General features: G+C 42.5%; 2 protein-coding genes across 2 annotated transcripts in view; one reads left to right on the top strand and one right to left on the bottom strand.

The window, feature by feature from the left end:
* The window catches only part of MAP1B (microtubule associated protein 1B), a gene marked incomplete at both ends in the record, with an annotated part of 91,422 nt that extends 87,182 nt beyond the window's left edge, over positions 1-4,240 (top strand). Inside the window, 2 exons of the mRNA XM_079704015.1 lie at positions 2,715-2,953; positions 4,085-4,240. Of these exons, the coding sequence (XP_079560141.1) occupies positions 2,715-2,953; positions 4,085-4,240 (395 nt within the window). The remainder of the gene's footprint in view (positions 1-2,714; positions 2,954-4,084) is intronic.
* A 13,101-nt stretch (positions 4,241-17,341) lies between these two features.
* The window catches only part of MRPS27 (mitochondrial ribosomal protein S27), a gene marked incomplete at both ends in the record, with an annotated part of 86,794 nt that continues 85,374 nt past the window's right edge, over positions 17,342-18,761 (bottom strand). Inside the window, one exon of the mRNA XM_079702730.1 lies at positions 17,342-17,581. Within this exon, the coding sequence (XP_079558856.1) occupies positions 17,342-17,581 (240 nt within the window). The remainder of the gene's footprint in view (positions 17,582-18,761) is intronic.

The following is an 18,761-nucleotide window of genomic DNA, read 5'->3' as shown; positions in this document are numbered from 1 at the left end:
CTGGCATCCTGGTACAGGACACGACAATTCTACTTTTCACTGCAGCCTCTGCGTTTCCATTTGACTTTGTACTGGGGAGGTGAGAGAACACAACTTGGTGCTCTCCCTTCCCTTCACTGTTTTCTTCTGCCAAAAGGTATAGATCTCAGCCCAGTGTAGCCTGTAGGTCTGGGGGTGGTAGCTCAGCTTATGGCCCAGGGCAGCTCTGATTTCCCAGATGCGACCCCTGGGTTTGCTCCCTTTTGCAACACAGCAACCGCAGCCTTGTTCTGAATCTTCAGAACCAAGGACGTGTGTTTCATGCTCCTCGGGGAGATTCTGTTGGCATTGGCTTCGGCCACGCCGGCCCCAGAATCAAGCTGAGGTGACACAGGCCAGGAGCTCTCAAAGGGCAAGGGAGAACCAGAGTTCCAAGCCAAGCCTGGAATAAGCAGCATAGGTCCAAGATTTAGGTTCCATTTTTAAAAAACAAAAACATTTAAAATAAAGTTATAACATTTTAAAAATTAAAAGCTATACAGTTTTTGTTTTTTTTTTTTTTGGTGGTATGTGGGCCTCTCACTGTTGTGGCCTCTCCCGTTGCGGAGCACAGGCTCCGGACGCGCAGGCTCAGCGGCCATAGCTCACGGGCCCAGCCACTCCGCGGCACGTGGGATCCTCCCAGACCGGGGCACGAACCCGCGTCCCCTGCATCGGCAGGCGGACTCCCAACCTCTGCGCCACCAGGGAAGCCCTATACAGTTTTTAAATAGAAAAAAATTACCAGGCTGGAGTTGCATCCCCATTAAAGGCAATGCTTTGTTTGATCAACCAGCGAATTCAGTTGACCACTGGGTACCCAGTACAAATAGAGAGAAAAGCATCCAAGGCTCTACTTATCCCATTCTGACCACACGGCCTGACTAACAGAGACTCAGCATTCTATTTCAGATTGAAGTTCATGCTTAGACTTAATGGAAAACCACCAGATAATTAACTCCTTGATCTAAAGGACTTGACAACTTGACCTGCACTTAGGAGAAAACATGAAATCCATCCAAACAGATAAAATCCAACTGAAATCTGCTACCAAACTTGCTGAACATACACTCTAGCCCGCACAATTGATTTATTTTTTAAACTTTTTTTTTTTTTTGGTCACTTAAAGAGAGAATTTTGAGGCAAAGTGAGTTAATTTGAACTTACTTTGAAGATGCTTCCCCAGTAGATTTTTAAAAAGATAAAATTCCACTATTAATTAATTTTAAAACAAACCTGGTCGACTTCTGGCAGTTCCCTCGGTTTGGGCTGCTGTGAGCAATGTTCAAGGGTGTTGACGGGAGTGATTTAGTGTGCAAGGGGAAACCGCAGACATTTTTAAACATTAGAAGAAATGTAACTCACACACTTCTGTTACAAGTCAGAATTCTCGGGGAGACTTACACATGGATATGTTGAGGGCTTTTAGCTTAGGTTCATTATAAAGGCTGGCTAATCCATTCATAAAATGAGTCGGTTTATCCAAATACCAGTTTGGCTGATTCTCACCACTTCCCTACCCCCCTGAAAATAAAACTAGACCACTGATGGAATTCACTGCTGGTTTCGACTCTGGGATGACAGCCTCTATACATCCCATGGAGAAAGGCAAGAGGATTAAATATATAGGATCCAGCTAGTATTTTAAATGGCTTTACAGCAGTGGTCTCAAACCAGATACACATTAGCATCAGCTGGGGTGCTTTTAAAAAATGGTGGTACCCAGGCCCTACCCCAGCCCAATTAAGCCAGACTCTGGGGGCATGGGGCCTGGTATTAAGCATGCTAAGTGATTCTAATCATGTGGCCAGGGAAAGAATCACTGCCTTAGAATGCTAGTTGTATTAATGTTTCAAAAAGTTTAAACCTTCTAATTAGAACAAATCAGAAAGCCAGCTCACCAAACAAGGTACCCAGAAACTTTGGGGTTAGTCTGAATCTTTACTTTGCCCGGGCTTTCTGATTTAGACTGGGAATTTTGGCTGCCACATGCGCCTGACCTCAGTCTGGTATGTCCTGATTGGCTAGAGAAAGCCTAGTCTTTTTGACCCTTCCTCTTGCCAAAGTTTGGTATCCGATCTTGTCTAAGGAGAGACGTCTCACATTTTAGAATACTGTCCTAAGGAGAGAATACAGTGTTTCATCAGTTTATAAATGAGGTTGAGGTGCTGAGGGTCTTGGAAATCATATTATGTTTATTAAGATCTGACCACTGGCTAGGTCGAATGTGAGGGTATAATATTCAGCTGTGGGCAAAACTGCTTTCAAATGAGATCTTAACTGGATTACAAAGATTGCTTAACAGTGTTTTATGAAATGCAGATATTTTCTTTTGTCCTTTAAAAATCTGTTTCTTAGACCACTTTTCAAATTAAAATGCACGTTAGTAGCTCTTTCAGGAGGAGTGTTACCTAGTTCCATCTTTGAGGAAGGCCTGAACTCTTCTTCCCAATGGGTTGTCCACAAAGGGAAACATTCCATTCTTCATTTCTCCTGTTGAGATGGTGAACAACCAGGTCATATTTTCTCAAACCGCCAGTGTTCAACACCCTCTCAGAGAGGGGGATGCCCAGTACCCCCTCACCATGTCCTAGAGGACCTTCTGGGGAAGGGGTAGGGAAGGTGTACTGGACAGATGGGTCTCTTCGCATTCCTGTGACCCCGGCTTTCTCTTTATTTTTGTTCATTTACTGAAGGGCCAGGAAACACCAAGACATCCAAGCCCTCGGCTGTGCCTCCAGGCCCCCCTGTGTACTTGGACCTGTGCTATATTCCCAACCACAGCAATAGTAAGAACGTCGATGTTGAATTTTTCAAGAGAGTGAGGTCGTCCTACTACGTGGTGAGTGGGAATGACCCCGCTGCTGAGGAGCCCAGCCGGGCTGTCCTGGACGCCTTGTTGGAAGGGAAGGCCCAGTGGGGCAGCAACATGCAGGTAAGAGCTCCAGGACAGTGTCCGCACTGCACATGGAGCTGTGTCCAGAGGCAGAGGGAAGGGATCATGTTTAATGAGGCACCATTATGACTGTGGATCCACATGAGGTACCCCGGGGGGTCTGCCACACATAAACTGTCCTGAGGACAAAGTGGACTTAACACACAGAAGGCGGTCTAAAAGTATTCTTGTTACCACCAGCCATCAGGGGCTTGGAGGAAAGCCACTTTACCACCCTAAAGCATAATACATTTATCTGCAAAATGGGACCAAGATTACTTGCCCTTCACCCTAATATACCAAGAATATTAACCAATGTAACCAAGTGGTCATATTTCCATGTGATGTGGATAAGGACTTGTCTTTACTCCTTTGTGCTTCACAAGTAGACCAAAACTTGGAATATGGCCGTTTAGAAAATCGGCTGTCCAGTGAGATTCTGCAGCAGGGGCAGTGCTGAAAATGGTCCCCAGCAGGATACTCCCGGGTCCCAAGCATCATAACTAGGCACGAACCACTCTTAATACTATGTCAGCTATGGTTTTTGCTTATCTAAGTTTTCCTTATGGTTTTGTACAGTCATTCAGTAAACTGTGCTTGCATAACATTAAATAAAAATGCTGGTTATTTCATCATATGAAATCTAATGAGAAACACCCAGTGGCCTCTTACTGAATACAAGGTGGAATTTTTACTGTTCAAGCCAGTGCCCGCCTACCCACCCAACTCCTCTGCCCCTAAGCACACACACAAAGATACAAATGTTTATTCTTAGGATCAGTTATGTTAAAGGAAATACAAGAAATTCCACCTTAACCAAAGCACTTCTTAACACTAAAGAACTGAAAAACCGACAACTCATTGATTAACCAGTGAGTTAATGACGTGCTTTTGGTTCCAGTCTTCAGCTCCCCCAGAAAAACTGATTTTTTGGCAGCTTTATTCTGGTTCCTAGAAAACGTTAAGTTGAAAAGTTCTTTGAATTTCCTAAGGACAGTAGAAGATTTTTCTCTTTGCCCTTCTTTTTCTAATGGCCTAATGGTCTAATTAATAATACCTCGCTGTTGTTCTGTTTGTTTTTCATCCGATTTCCGGTCTGCTCTTCAGCAGCTGTTTTCTCTCTCCCTGCAGGTGACCCTGATCCCAACTCATGACTCGGAAGTGATGAGGGAATGGTACCAGGAGACCCATGAGAAACAGCAGGAGCTCAACATCATGGTTTTAGCAAGCAGCAGTACCGTGGTTATGCAAGATGAGTCCTTCCCTGCATGTAAGATTGAACTGTAACAACCAGGCCAGCCGCACCACAGGGTTTGAACTTTGTTTCCAGAAATTCTTCAGTTTGAAACCACCTTTTCTAACAAAAGTCAATTCACCTAAATAAGTCGCTGAACTGTTACCTGCCAAACGCTATACTGTGTCATGGTGATACAAGTCACTAATATTTCTCAGTTTTTGCTGATTGCTAAGGGAAGTAGCAGTCTTCCCACACTAGGGTTCAAGTTACTGCAAAATTACCTACCCCAGCTCATCTCTGCTGAACATTTGGAAACCATGCACTAGCAAACCCAACTGATTTCTGCTAGGTAGAGGCATCTGTCTTAGAGAGAGAAAGAGAGAGAGAGCGCGCACGCACAAAAGAGAGGGAACGCAGAACAGAGAGAGAGAGAGAGAGAAAATGAGAAAGAAAAAAAGAATGCAAGAGGAGGAGATGTAATGGTAGAGTATGCTGGTGAGATACCAGAGAGAGAGAGAGAGCAGGGTGGGGCAGAGAAGAGAAAATAACCATTAGTTAGGTCTGCATTTTCTGTCTATTCTGTAGTTTGCATAGGCAAAGTTTGCAACTTGTGTCAGTCTGAGTCATCAAAAAGGGTCTTAATTTCCTAAAACAAGTTGGCTGGAAGAAAACGGAAAAGAACAAAACTTGTAATGAGGGCATGTGAGATTTTTCACGCCTTAATTAAGCTCCTTCAGTTTGAAGGCTGCACACTGACAAAATGTAGTGAGTGTAGACTGGACATGCAAGTGGTTTGAACCCCATTCAGAACTCTCAGACTCTTCAAACACACGAGTAGATTGATCTAAGGCATGCTCCCAGCATCTGTGCACCCAGTTAGTCCACTCTGAGTCAATTAACCTGCATGCGGAGACACCCAAGTCCACCCTGATAAACAAGCAAATACCAAAGCAGTTGGGAGTACATATGGTAGACAATTTGCCTTAGGAAGTGACTTGAATGTACAAAGATACTTGATGCACTTATTTTTTAATGTGAGACAGCGAGTTTATAAAACATCCGTGTAGGATTATAGATACTCCAGTTAAAGGAGCATGTGTGTGCGCGTGGGAGGGGTACTAGGAGCTTGCCTGATTGGTGCAACAGTCTGATGCTGAGCATTGCGTGTTGAATACCACCTCAGGCCCCTCAGCCAAGCAAGTTGAGCCTTTCATAGCTTCTTTACTACTGCAAGTTCAAGATTGAAACGGCTTCTATGATCAGAACTGGGAAAACAGTGAATCTTAATGGTGGAAAAGGTTCTCAGCAAGTGTACAGTACTTAGCTTCCCTTGTCTTACATTGGCTTTTTTTTTTAATTTTCCATTAATTTCAGCATAATTATGGGAACAAGTGTACAGAAGAATTTTTTTTTTAGATATGTGAGAACTTTTCATAGATGAACTTTTTAACAAATGTTTTCATTTACAGGAAAATGCAAAGAAAATTTTCAAGTGACAGTCTTTTTTTTTTTAAGTGTTTCGTAAGACAAAAAAATGAATAATGTTTTTTGAAGTTCTGGTGAGATTGAAGTCTGATATTGCAGTAATAATATTTATTAAAAGCCCATCACTACCAGGAATAGTGATACCTCCCACCCCTTGAGTCCCATAACAAAAATCTGAGTATGCGCTATCTTAGAGTGGGGGAGAATGGCTACTTTTCCAGGCCTTTACGAGTACATCACCCAGTGGTATCCTACGTACTTCTTTCAAGATCTTCAACCATGAGGTAAAAGAGCCAAGACAAGTTCAAAGAACCCTAGCAAAAATTTGCTTTGGGATTTTCTTTTTTGGAAAAAACAAAAAAAGAAAAATACGTTGAAAACAAATGAATTCCCAACTCCTACGGTTCATCACGTAGAGTTCAGAGATCATTTCCATCATTGTCATCATTGAACTATGAACCTGGGAAGCCAGATCATGATTAAAACTGACGTTGAGTTTCAAGTTGCAGATCAACGCACCCAGTGTTCAGATGTGGCAAACTTTTCAGTGACAGCTGTGCTGGGCTCTGTCGAGTTGCGTCTCCTGCAGACTCTAAGATCTACGGAGTAGTCAACAATCACCTCGTTTTATTTTCTATGTTAGTTATTTATTTCAGAATTAACATTTTAGTTTATTTTTGTCTGATAAGTGTGTGTTTTGCACTGCTAACTACTATGAAGGTTTAAACAATGCTTCTTCCGGGTCCCTTCACCGAGGACCTAATGCAGTCTACTTAATGCTGTGAATTACATTTTTCAAATGTTTAATTTTTTTAAAAAATTAATATTCTATTTTTTTTTAGGCTTCTCTAGAAATGCAGCTTTTATTTATTACCCTATTTCTTTGAAGTCCTTAAGAACAACGCATTGATTTAGGGTACAAAAAAACGAGCACACGATGGAAAACACATTGTGACAAAAAAGGATTTCAGTGAGTATAAACTCACCTACTTAAAAGGTATTTTAAGAGACAACCTCTAAGATACTCAAGATGATAATTTAATAATTAGTTGTTAAGTTGGTTCACATGATGCATTGGAAGAGAAACAGATTTCCAGCCTTCTTGCCAAATCCAGACCTCTGGTTGATTTTTCTTTGATAGAAGATGGAATTATTTTCCAATTTCCCAAATTAAATTTATTTAACATGTACATTATTTTGCTTTAAGAAAAAAACCAAACATTTTAGGAAAATTATAGCCAGTCTTCAATTATAACCGTTCAATCCCACTCCTTTTTTTTTTCTTTTCTTTTTTGCTATGGAATTTAATGGAAAAAATATACAAAAGCTGTCACTGGTCAGCTGGCTCTTCTTCCTATGAAATAGATCAGTACCTTTCTCCATCCATTGTTCTCAGTGATGACCACAGAGCCTGAATATAACAGGAACACCAATATTTACATTACAGGTTGCTCCTGTCCTTCCAGACACCTTTCCTACCTGTGTGACTAACCTAATTTTGCTAGTTTCATAAATACACAATTAGTTTAGTAACAGCCATCACAATGTACCATGTACATTCATGGTGAGAGCTAAAGATTGACACAGACTTCTAGGAGCTTTGTTCATACTGATTACGTAATCCAATTGTATAGATTGAATATTTGAGTGAAAGGAATTTACACTCTGTTTAAATGATGGGATTCCATCGAGATAGCACTCATGATCATGAACTTTTTGGTAGTATTCTTAAACTTCTACAGAGACTAAACGTTAGAGATGATCCTCCATTTTCAATTTTAACTAATTCTATCCCCTTTCTCAAAACCCAATCCCTGTGCATGCTTTCTCAGTCTTGTGGTGGGGCTGGATACAGTGACTGACCCTCCCCCCTTCCCAACCCTTAAATGCCATTTTCCATGGTGTTCCAAAAAAAAGCTTTTTTTTCTCAACCTTACATGTCATAGTGAATGGTTTCCCCAGTGTATATGAATGTTTTAAGTGTCTCCATAGCTTACACAGTTTAGGAGCTTTCCAGTACTCATTTAATAAGATTTAATCATTTGCTAATGGAAATTTTACCACTTCCCATTTTACCTGTTACCAAATTTCAGCTCTCAGGAGCTGCTCTACAATTCTGAAATTGCTTTTCTTGCCTCTTCAGTCACCTGTCACAGGAGGTTCTTGCTCAGTAATGACATTGTGAGTTAGATTAATAACTTTTTTTTGCGCTTCAGATTTAGAAGAAAAGACCCTGTTTCCATCTGAAAGGAACTGTAAGCTTTTATCTTTTAACCAACTGAACAACACACCAAAAGCAGCCTAGGGGATGAGCATTTCTTTGAAAGCGATTAGGTTATTCACCTGGTATTAAAACTATTTACTATGAAAAAAAATCTGACTTTATTAATTTAAAAGGCAGCATCAACAACTGAAAAGGAAGGGAAGAAATAAATAGCTTCTCTGCACTCATTTGGAGCTCCCCCAAAAAGGAGCCATCGAGATGGGACATCAAGACCGGGGCTGCCCTTTTCAGAACGCCCCTGCGGCACTGAGTCAGGCTTACGGCGCTGCACGCAGCCCTTCTCCTTCCACCCTGGAAGGACATGGTCTTGAGCCTGGCTGAGAAGCACCTCCCACTCCTCTCTCTTGTTCTGAATGGTGTTTGTGTCAGTCTGCAGCTGTGTATGGTATTATGTCTTATAATCCTGCATCACTTCTATCCTATCCAGTCATATCTAATGTAGAAAATTAGTTTCCAGTGAAAGTAATATGTAGTGCTTTTATGATATTTGTGTGCAATATCCCCTCTTCCATTGAGGATATTTGATGTAAAAGAAACAAAAAGAAACACCTCAGTTCCACAATAAAATACAAAAGTGGCAAAAGTTGGTGTGTGTGCTGTCTTTTTTTTTTTTTGAACACCAAACGTACTTTATTAGCACAAAAAAGCAGCCGTAACAAGGCACAGCAAGCGGAAACATACACTAGCAGTCAAAGGGTTAGTGTTGCATACAAATATAGCTTTTCTATTTTGTGGCCTTGGCGATAGCCATTGGGATGTAAAAGGACTTTCTGTAGCAGCAGGTAAGGAAACTAAGGAGCACTCACCAGTGGTACAGAGCACGTTAACAAAAAGAAAGAAGAATGGATTCGACTACTTTAGTGCAAAATGTCCAGAACGGAACTGTAAATTCAGTCCAATACTAAGAAGCAAACACTAGAACTTGGTATTACTTCCAAAATAGCTCACTCAAGTAGTATTGCATACTATTCTAAGTGACAAAAAGGTGCTAAGTAAAGTTATTTACAGATACAATGGTTGTACAGTACCTTTTAAATCAGCAATTTAGGTTTAAGATTTTCCATTAAAAATTAAGTGCACTGAAATTCTATAACTTGTACTTAAGCAATTCAGCTATGAGAGTTTACAACAAAGAGATAAATACTGCCATCTAAATTACGAATTACAGTTTAACAATAATCTCAACAATCAGCAACCACTGTAGTATTATCCGACTTGTTTGCGTATCTTTTAGTCTCATTTTCTTCATGGTTCACAAACTCATCACGGGCACAGAAAATGTTCCAACTTTAATGAATCAGCGATTTTGACCGCTCATGTCAACTTAAAAAAATCACACGCAGGCCTACTTTGCAGCAGCTATTCCCAATGTGTTATGTTAAAGCACTCATTAAAAAATGAATACTTAAGGCGTTAAATAAAATTCTAAATAAAATTCTACTACCAACTTTTCATAAGTCTGAAATTTTAAGAACTACTACTTAGAAAACTGGTTTACTTTTTACTTAGAAAACTGGTACCTTTTGCAGAAGAGAAAAGGAGACTGACTATAAATTATATCAACACTTAAGTGAACTGCACTATGCCCTTGTGGCCAGAAAATTGCATTTTTTTTCTAAAATGAAGGCAGTCTTTATTTTTTGGACTTCCAAAGCTTGATTTATAGTAACTACAAACAGAACTACATTTGGAAGGTTACAGAAAAATTCTTAGAAAAAATAATGATTTGAAATATTTCCCCCAGGTGACTCCATGATCCTCAGCCTCATCCATGTGGGTCTTTTTACAAATGTCACCTCAGGAAGGCACAGTGACTATAGGGGGTAGCTGTCCTTACTGATGGGCTGGCGGTCTTCACCACCGGTCCTTTCCTTTACCCCTCGTCTCCCTGGCCTCAAATCCCGCTGCTCTGCGCCTTGCACAGTCCGCTCCAGCCACACGGGCCTTCCTCACGCACTCTAGGCACAGTTCCCTCCAGGGCCTCAGCACTGGTGTCTTTGTCTACCACGCTTTCCCCCCGGCGACTCCATGATCCTCAGCCTCATCCGCGTGGGTCTTTTTTACAAATGTCACCTCAGGAGGGCCTTCCCTCACTGTCCTGTGTTAGGCCACAACCTCCACCACTTAACCAGAACTCTGTTTCCGTCTTCCTTGCTTTGTCTCTGTATCATGTATCACCAGGTGACATGTTATATACTTATTATGTGTCTCCTTCCGTAGACTAGAAACACCACAAGGGAAGGGACCTTAGTCTATTTTGTTCCCTTCTGTATCCTCAGTGACTATTTTAACCATTCCTGACACACACTAGATGTTTAATAAATATTTGTTGAATGATTGAACGAATGAATGAACATACTTAGTCCCAGGTTCGCACAGAGATTGTAGGGGGTAGGTTGTTTGAAAGGGGCTTTGAAATCAGACAAGCATGGGTTCAAGCACTGTCCTTGCCACTTATTAATTTTGTGGCCCTAGGCAATTCACATAAGTCTTAGTTTTCTCCTCTGCAAAATGAGGGTAATAATCCCTGCCCTGAAGGGCTGCTGTAAGGATTAGAGAGGATTTATTTAATTAGGATTAAATTACGTAGAAATGGGCATTCACAAAGAGCAGTTGTTAAAATATAATTTGTGTAATCAAGATGGGTACATGATAGCTTGTGAACGATCGGGGAAAACGCTGACACCCATCAGTGGCCCAGTAGACTGTCACTGGAGGAAACTCAGCGGGCATTCTTGCAGAGTCTATTCCAGATACTATCTCAGGCATATTAACCTCGGCATTTTAAGAATTAAAATGTTGAACTCTGCAGAGATGAAGCATCATGGAAACCAAAAGGGCAAGCAAATTCTCTTACCACTGGGTATATCAGAGGATATAATGTCCCTTTTATAAAACATTTATAAACCTTCCCCAAAGTCCTTGATCTAGCATTTAAAGCCCATAATGGAATTTATTTTCAGACACTTCTTTTTAAAGAACAAACCATTTTCTGAACATGTCCAGCTCAGATCTGGAATCATCACATTCACGTATAATGAACACAAAACACAAAAGTGTCACTCACTGTTTTGTTTTAAACAAAGATCCTGGTGGTAACTGCCACACTCTCAGGGGCGTTGCCCCCATCCTTTCTTTGGAGTTCCTTGTTACCATACAGGTAATAACATCCTCATGGCCGCATGCAATGTCAGTGAAAAGGCCAAATCAATGAGGAAAGAAAAGGTTATTTTCAAGTGAAGAAGTTGTTATTTAGAATAAAAGGCAACTTTCTGACATAACTATGTTTGTTAAAATGTACTCCTTTCCCCATTTTCTAACGTAAGATTTAAAAATTTATCGTTTTCAGTTTGAAAAGTTCAGCTCTGAAGGTTATTAACAATCTTTTAATGAAAATGCAGTCACACCACATTTTTCTGCTTTTATGATTCACTAAAGCCAAAACTTCATCCCTTCCTCAGCCACACGACTGGGTGCAATGGTGTCCGGTTCCATTGACTCGGGAGGAAGCAGCTTCATTGTGGAACTCAAGACTCCTGGTTCCAGCTACATACCCCCAGGTAGCAAATCATATAAATCACAGACAGCCTACGGACTGGGAGAAACTATTTGCAAATGATGAGACCAACAAGGGATTAATTTCCAAAATATACAAACAGCTCACACAATTCAGTAACAAAAAACCAAACAACCCAATCAAAAAATGGGCAGAAGATCTAAATAGACATTTCCCTAAAAAAGACATACAGATGGCCAAGAAGCACATGAAAAGATGCTCAACATCGCTAATTAGAGAAATGCAAATCAAAACTACAGTGAGGTATCACCTCACACCAGTCAGAATGGCCATCATCAAAAAGTCTGCAAACAATAAATGCTGGAGAGGGTGTGGAGAAAAGGGAACCCTCCTACACTGTTGGTGGGAATGTAAATTGGTGCAGCCATCATGAAGAACAGTATGGAGGTTCCTTAAAAAACAAAAGGAAAGTTACCATATGATCCAGCAATCCCATTCCTAGGCATATATCTGGAAAAACTCAAATTTGAGAAGATACACATACCCCAGTGTTCACAGCAGCACTATTTACAACAGACAAGACATGGAAGCAACCCAAGTGTCCACTGACAGATGAATGGATAAAGAAGATGTGGTACACACACACACACACACACACACACACACACACACACACACACACACTGGAATACTACTCAGCCATAAAAAAGAATGAAATAATGCCATTTGCAGCAACATGGATGGACTTAGAGATTATCATACTAAGTAGAATAAGTCAGACAGAGAAAGACAAATATGATATCACTTATATGTGGAATCTAAAATATGATACAAATGGACTTGTTTACAAAACAGAAACAGACTCACAGACATAGAAAACTGATGGTTACCGAAGGGGAAAAGGGGTGGGGGGGATAAAGCAGGAGTTCGGAATTAGCAGATACAAACTACTATACATAAAATAGATAAACAAAGTCCCATTGTATAGTACAGGGAACTGTATTCAATATCTTGTAATAAACTATAATGGAAAAATATATATATACCTGAATCACTTTGCTGTACACCAGAAACTAACACAACATTGTAAATTAACTATACTTCAATTAAAAAAAAGAAAAAAAATCATACAAATCACCATTTATCCTTTTCCATATGGACTTTTTTGAGGAAGGATAACGGCCCACCCTCTATCACTGCATATTTTATACTCATATACAGTTAGACAAGAAACAACTAATGGGGCTTCCCTGGTAGCGCAGTGGTTAAGAATCCGCCTGCCAATGAAGGGGACACGGGTTCGAGCCCTGGTCTGGGAAGATCCCACATGCTGTGGAGCGACTCAGCCCGTGTGCCACAACTACTGAGCCTACGCTCTAGAGACCGTGAGCCACAACTACTGAACCCAACATGCCTAGAGCCCGTGCTTCGCAACAAGAGAAGCCACTGCAATGAGGAGCCCGCACAGCACAACGAAGAGTAGCAACGAAGACCCAACGCAGCCAAAAATAATAAATAAGTAAAATAAATAAATTTATATAAAAAAACCCAAACAACTAATGTACATCACTGCAAAAATTCCTGTGGCTGCCTGGCTCATATACCCTAGACCAGGGTTTGTAAGCTTGGCACCACTGACATTTTGGACCAGATAGTTCTTTGTTATGAGGGCTGCCCTATGCGCTGTAAGAGGTTTAGCAGCATCCCTGGACTCACTAATATGTTATTTCATTCAGAGTGAAAAAACGACTTTGATAAACCAGTTTTCAAGGCCTCTACTTGTAAAATGGACAAATTTCCCACACACATATCTGATGTCCACAGCCAGCTAGAAGGTATGAAAACAAAAGGCAAAGTTTGGTGCCAAGGCAACACAGCCCCAAGAAGAGGAGAGCAAGGTATCTGTACCTCATCATTGTTTTTTCTTCTTCTACTACTACTCTGCCTTTTTCTTCTATTTCTTCTTCTTTTTGGTGGGGGAGCGGGGGACGTGCAGGGTGGGTGTGGGCTGTTCATTCCAGTTCAACTTAAAGTAATTTCTCTTGAACACCGACTTTACACGACTCCATGGGGATGAAGAGGACCATCTCTACCCCAAGACAGCTTGAGACAGACCTATGTGACTAACTAAAGCACAAAGCAAGTGATGATGATTTCCCTTCATTAGAGCTTTCCCATCTCTGGGCTTGAAGTGCTCTTCCTGTGAACACCCATATCACTTTGTGTCTCTAATGATACTTTTTGGTTTATCAAGGGCAGGGCTTTTTCAACCACTCCGTTATTATATCAAGAGGAAGTTTCAAGATATATCAAAAGGCGCCTTTTGCTCAGTAAATTAACCATCATGCATGAAGCATGATAGGTGCATATGTGCCTGCCCCCTCTCTCTCCCTAGAATATAAGTTATTTGAGGGTAGGGTCTATCATTTACTCGTCTGTGTAAACTCAACAGTTCTTAGTGCGGTGCCCAGCATACCGTATGTGCCACACAGAGGCCTGTGAGTGCAGGAAAGCAGTGTCAGAACAGAGATAGACTGTGTGCTGTAGTCACCAAGCTTCTAAGGGAGTGATCAGTGCTGCTAAACAGAGCAGAGGGGAAAGAATCACTGCAGTTGGCAGGCAGCAGAGTGAAAGCCAAATTCTCAGGGTCTAATGAACCAGCAACAAACCAGTAAGTGGAGATTCCCTTTTAAGAAGTTTGGAGACAAAAGGAAGGAGGGACAGGGTAGGAGCTTGACTGATGGCAGGATAAAGGCTTTTTTGTTTCTAAAAGGGAAGGAAGTCTTGAATAAGATTGCAGGCTTGAAGAAATCTGTAGAGACGAGCAAGATGGAAAGAGAAGATGGCTCTGGAACAGGCAGGCAGGTAAGGAATCAGGTCACAAATGAAGAGCCTAACCTTGGAAAGGAGGGCGGGGACACTTATCACTTTGAAGTAGGAGGGATGATGGAGAGAACAGGTAAGGAGAGAGCTGTTAAGGCAGAAACAAGGGAGACTGAGGTTGTATTATGTGGCCTAAATTTTCTTGATAAAGCAGGAGGCAGGAACATCTGCTCACACTTCTGGGGGGCAAGGGTCTAGGGCTTAAGCAGACCCAATAGAGAAGTTATTGAGGTAAAAACGAGAGTAAGAGAAATGAAAGAACTACTAAGTTGAAGAGGACAGCTGTAAATCTGTAGAGGAATCAGCCTGACATTACAACTTTGTATGTCAAACTTAGTGGGTCAGAAGCAAGGAGACAGAGAACAAGTGGCAGTGTGTTTGTCTCCTAGGGCTGCTATAACAAAGTACCAAAAACTGAATGGCTTAAAAAAGCAGAACCGGAGGCTAGAAGTTCAAAATCAAGCTGTCAGCAGGGTCACACTCTCTTTGGTGGCTCCAGGAGACAATCCTTCCTTGCCTCTTCTGGCTTCTGGTGTTGGCTTGTAATCCTTGGCTTGTGGATGCACCACTCCATTCAGGTAGCCATCTTCTCCCCGTGTGTCTTCACCTTGTCTTCCTTCTGTATCTATCTTTTGTCCAAATTTCTCCTTTTTATAATTTGATTTTAATTTGATTATCTTTGTAAAGATCTTATTTCCAGCTAAGGTCAGATTCTAAGGCATTGGGGTCAGGGCTTCAACATATTTTTTTCTTGGTGGTGGTGTGTGGACACCATTCAACCCATAACAGGTGGCTCCAAGGATACAGGTCCGTGGATGGCAAGTGGGCCTGGATAAAGGGAATGAGAAGAAATTAGAGATGCATCAGTGGGATGGCCAACCACGGGGCCCAGACTGGAAGGAAGGCACGCAAGAGGGTGTGAGTGACAGGGTAAAGGCTAAGGGTTTGCAGGCGGAAAGTACAGGGAAGAGCTGGTTCAGCAGGAGTCACATGATGAGAGAAAGGGAAGACTGGGAGAATGCGACTTCAGGCTGTGAGATCTTGGATTAGTGATACAAGACTGGAGGTCTGGCTGTGACTACGGTAGGTCAGCTAGAGGGAAGGTCATCTGTTACAGTTCAGGTCATCCCCAGAGGCCAGGGTACTGACAGCAGTTTCTCCATCCACGTGGAAGAAATACAGACGGTGATATTGGTGAAAAGACCAAGGACAACTGTGGTCAGCTCTCATCATCTAGGAGGGTGGCAGGGTATCCTACAGCGCAGGGGAGGAGAGCCTGGGGAAAGGGGAGTAGATGGTGGGGAAGACTGTCAAAGGGGAGAGTTCCTGAGAGAGGTGTGGGCACACGTGTGGAAGAAGTCCGGGAGTGGAGAGCTTGGAAACTCCTGCTGGGCAGCAGCACGGTGAAGTGGTCTCTTGAAGCCTGGAAGTAAAGTGCCACAGGCACAGACAAGGAGGAAAATGCAGGCGAAACTATGAGCTGAAGTACCAACCAGATGCTTCATGTGTGATGGTTGTTAATTTACTGAGCAAAAGGCGTCTTTTGATGTACCTTGAACCTGCCTCTTGATATAATAAGGGCTGAAAAAGTCCTGCCCTTGATAAACCAAAATGTCAGAACCAACTTTTGGTCATGACCTTCTTCCTAAGTAAGACTCAGGCCCTGTGTTGGATACGGACTGCAGGTATGTACGGAGGGAACACGCAGAGTGAGAAGCAGTGCAAGCCTGACCCCACATAAGTTACTGAGTTTGTTTCCTCTTTCAAAAATAGGTTAAGAGTAGCTCCCTCATAGGGTTGCCGGAGCTCAGTGAGTCCTGAACACAAGTTAGTGGTTGTGGTGATTATTATTATAACAAAGGCCACAGTCTACTGGAGAAGGAGGGTTGAAAATATGTTGCTCAAAATCACAGTGACTATAATGACGATGAAACTCCCCACTTCTCCCTCCCTTCCCCCAAAGATGAAGAATACACCAAAATGATCCTAGAACATTTATTTCCACAGGTTCTTGATACAAAAGCACAATCCTGCATAAAAGTATACCACTACACATAAGGGCAAAATTACACAGCAAGCGAGAGCGGCCCCTGACCCCTTCCACAGAGAAAGCCCAGAGAGAAATTTTCCACCTCCTGACAGTTTTACAATCACTCATGTCTTCTATGCACTGTGAGCCCCATTCCATCTCTCATTTTCTCCAACTTCTAACTGAAACTTGTGTTTACAAATTGTATGTGTGTGCACGTGTGTACACAGAAGGCTCACTTTACCTACTTGATGAGGAGCTGAGACAATGCTTTGTAAGAAAGTTACCCCAACGCGATGGGGAGTCAAGCCATGGAAGCTTCAGAGCTAGGGCTAGCTCTCTCCTCAAAAGCCCTTACATGCTAAAAATGCCACCGGGGGTGCCTGAAATTTGAGAGCCAGCAGGTCTTGTGTTTGCTCCTGTACTGAACTTCTCCCAGTTCAGGTCTTGGAGGGGAAAGTGGGGATGTGCGGGCATCCCATACCCAGCTCAGGCTGAGAGCTTGCACGTGAGAGGAGACTAGGGGACAAGGTCTCAGGACCTGCAGGTGGCCTCAGCTGGGGACACAGAGACCATTCAAAAGCTTGTGCTTGGGACCAGATTCTTCAGTCACGGCTTCTCCCACCACCATCGCTAGGTATCAGGGATTTTCAGTCTTCAAAATTGATCCCTGTCCCCCAAGAACTCCACTATAAGCCTCGGGAGCCCTTACTTAAGGTATTTAGCTGGTGGCTTCAATCTGACCATTTGCCACTTTCATGGTTCCACAGTCTTCTTGGCATCCGGGTGGGTGGTCACATGGCTTGACATGTGAACAGCACGGCTTCTGTACCTTAGGGGGTCTGCTTTAAGAACAGGAGAAAGTGGATGCAGGACACTGAGGCTGCCCTCACGGTCACTGTGGATCCTGAGGTGGGCTCTTGTGAAGTTCCTGTGGCCCCTGAGGGGCCTAATTAGGCAGATGCCTCTGCTGCTCTTCGAGCCTCCTGCCCCTGCTTGGCCCTGTCCCTCTGCTCCTTTTCCCTCTGAATCAAATGTACCCAGTCCAGATGCCACTGCTGCAGCTTCTGCTCATAGGCAGCGATGTCTTCTGCTTCACAGGTAGGGAGCTGTTCCTTGACAAGCTGGGTGGTCAGGGTCAGAAGGTTTTCTGACTCAACTTTGCCCAGAGCGTGTAGCTTAGAATGTAAGGCCTATTGGAAACAAAGGGGGAAAAAAAAAAAGAAAAAAAAAAAAGATGTGGGAGGGGCAGGTAGGTAAAGAATACAAAAAGGAAAAGAGAAGAGGTTAAGTCACTTACAAAATCTCCACACGTTCTGCTCACAGGAGAAGGTACTTTATTGGGAGCCTGTCATGCTGCCTTTCATCCAGGCACTGTTAGCTTTTGCTCTTTTTTTTTAAATTTCAGCCCAGCAATTCTGCTAAGATGCACCACATGTCATTTCTTCCCCTCTACTCACAAACGGTAAATGGAACTCCATATGCTGTGACTCCCTGTGTGATTTCTTGTTTTAGACCACAAAGACTGCACAAGAAAAGAAACCTTCATTTACATCTGACCTGCACCAAACCAAGCAGCAAACTCCAAGAACAAAGAACCCTAAGATGGAAACAAAATGGCAGAAGCAGCTGGTAAAATGGAGCAAGTTCATCCATGGCTTTTCCTTTAGAATTACTGGGATAAATGTTTGCCTAACCAGTATTCCTTTCAACAGATGGAATTCATGTCAACGCTTTCTTACTAACGGCATGCTAAACAGCTCCCATGAGTGCCTGCGCTATTATAAGCCTCCACGTGCTGTGCTTCACTGCAGGTCAGCCTTGACATCCTGACTACTTACGGCTCCATCTGAAACGGCAGCTCGATTTGGTCGGTATTGTATTCCTGGAGAAGTAAAGTACTAAAAACACTAATCTACTTAAGTGCTTCAAGATATAGATCATCAGAGACACACTTATGGCCCCAGACTTAGCATATATGACACACCCCATGTTCCACAAAACAAATGCAATTTACTGGCGTACGTGATGAGGCCTGCTCTAACAGCAGGGGCTGGAAGGTGGGAAGGGTCCATGGGCTTCAAGGAGTGGCCAGATGTCTGGTGTGACAGGTCAGTCATAAAAATGAGCCCCAAAAAGATTACCTGGGACAAATAAAATTCAGGCACCAGGAAGAAAAGAAAGCATAAAATGAGAATTCTTTCTTTCTGATATCACTTCCCACCTGGTTTGAGGCCAAGGAGATAGCTTGGGACACCAGAATAAGGACTCAACTCTGAGTCAGCAAACTTGTGTTCACATCCAAAGTCAATCACTTATGGACTAGGTTCCCTCAACCTTGGTGTCATGTAACACAGGAAGCGCAGTATCTAC

Source organism: Hyperoodon ampullatus (genome assembly GCF_949752795.1).
Source record: "Hyperoodon ampullatus genome assembly, chromosome: 4".
Taxonomy (NCBI): domain Eukaryota; kingdom Metazoa; phylum Chordata; class Mammalia; order Artiodactyla; family Ziphiidae; genus Hyperoodon; species Hyperoodon ampullatus.
The sequence above is the reverse complement of the archived record's forward strand: the minus strand, read 5'-3'. Positions and strand labels throughout refer to the sequence as shown.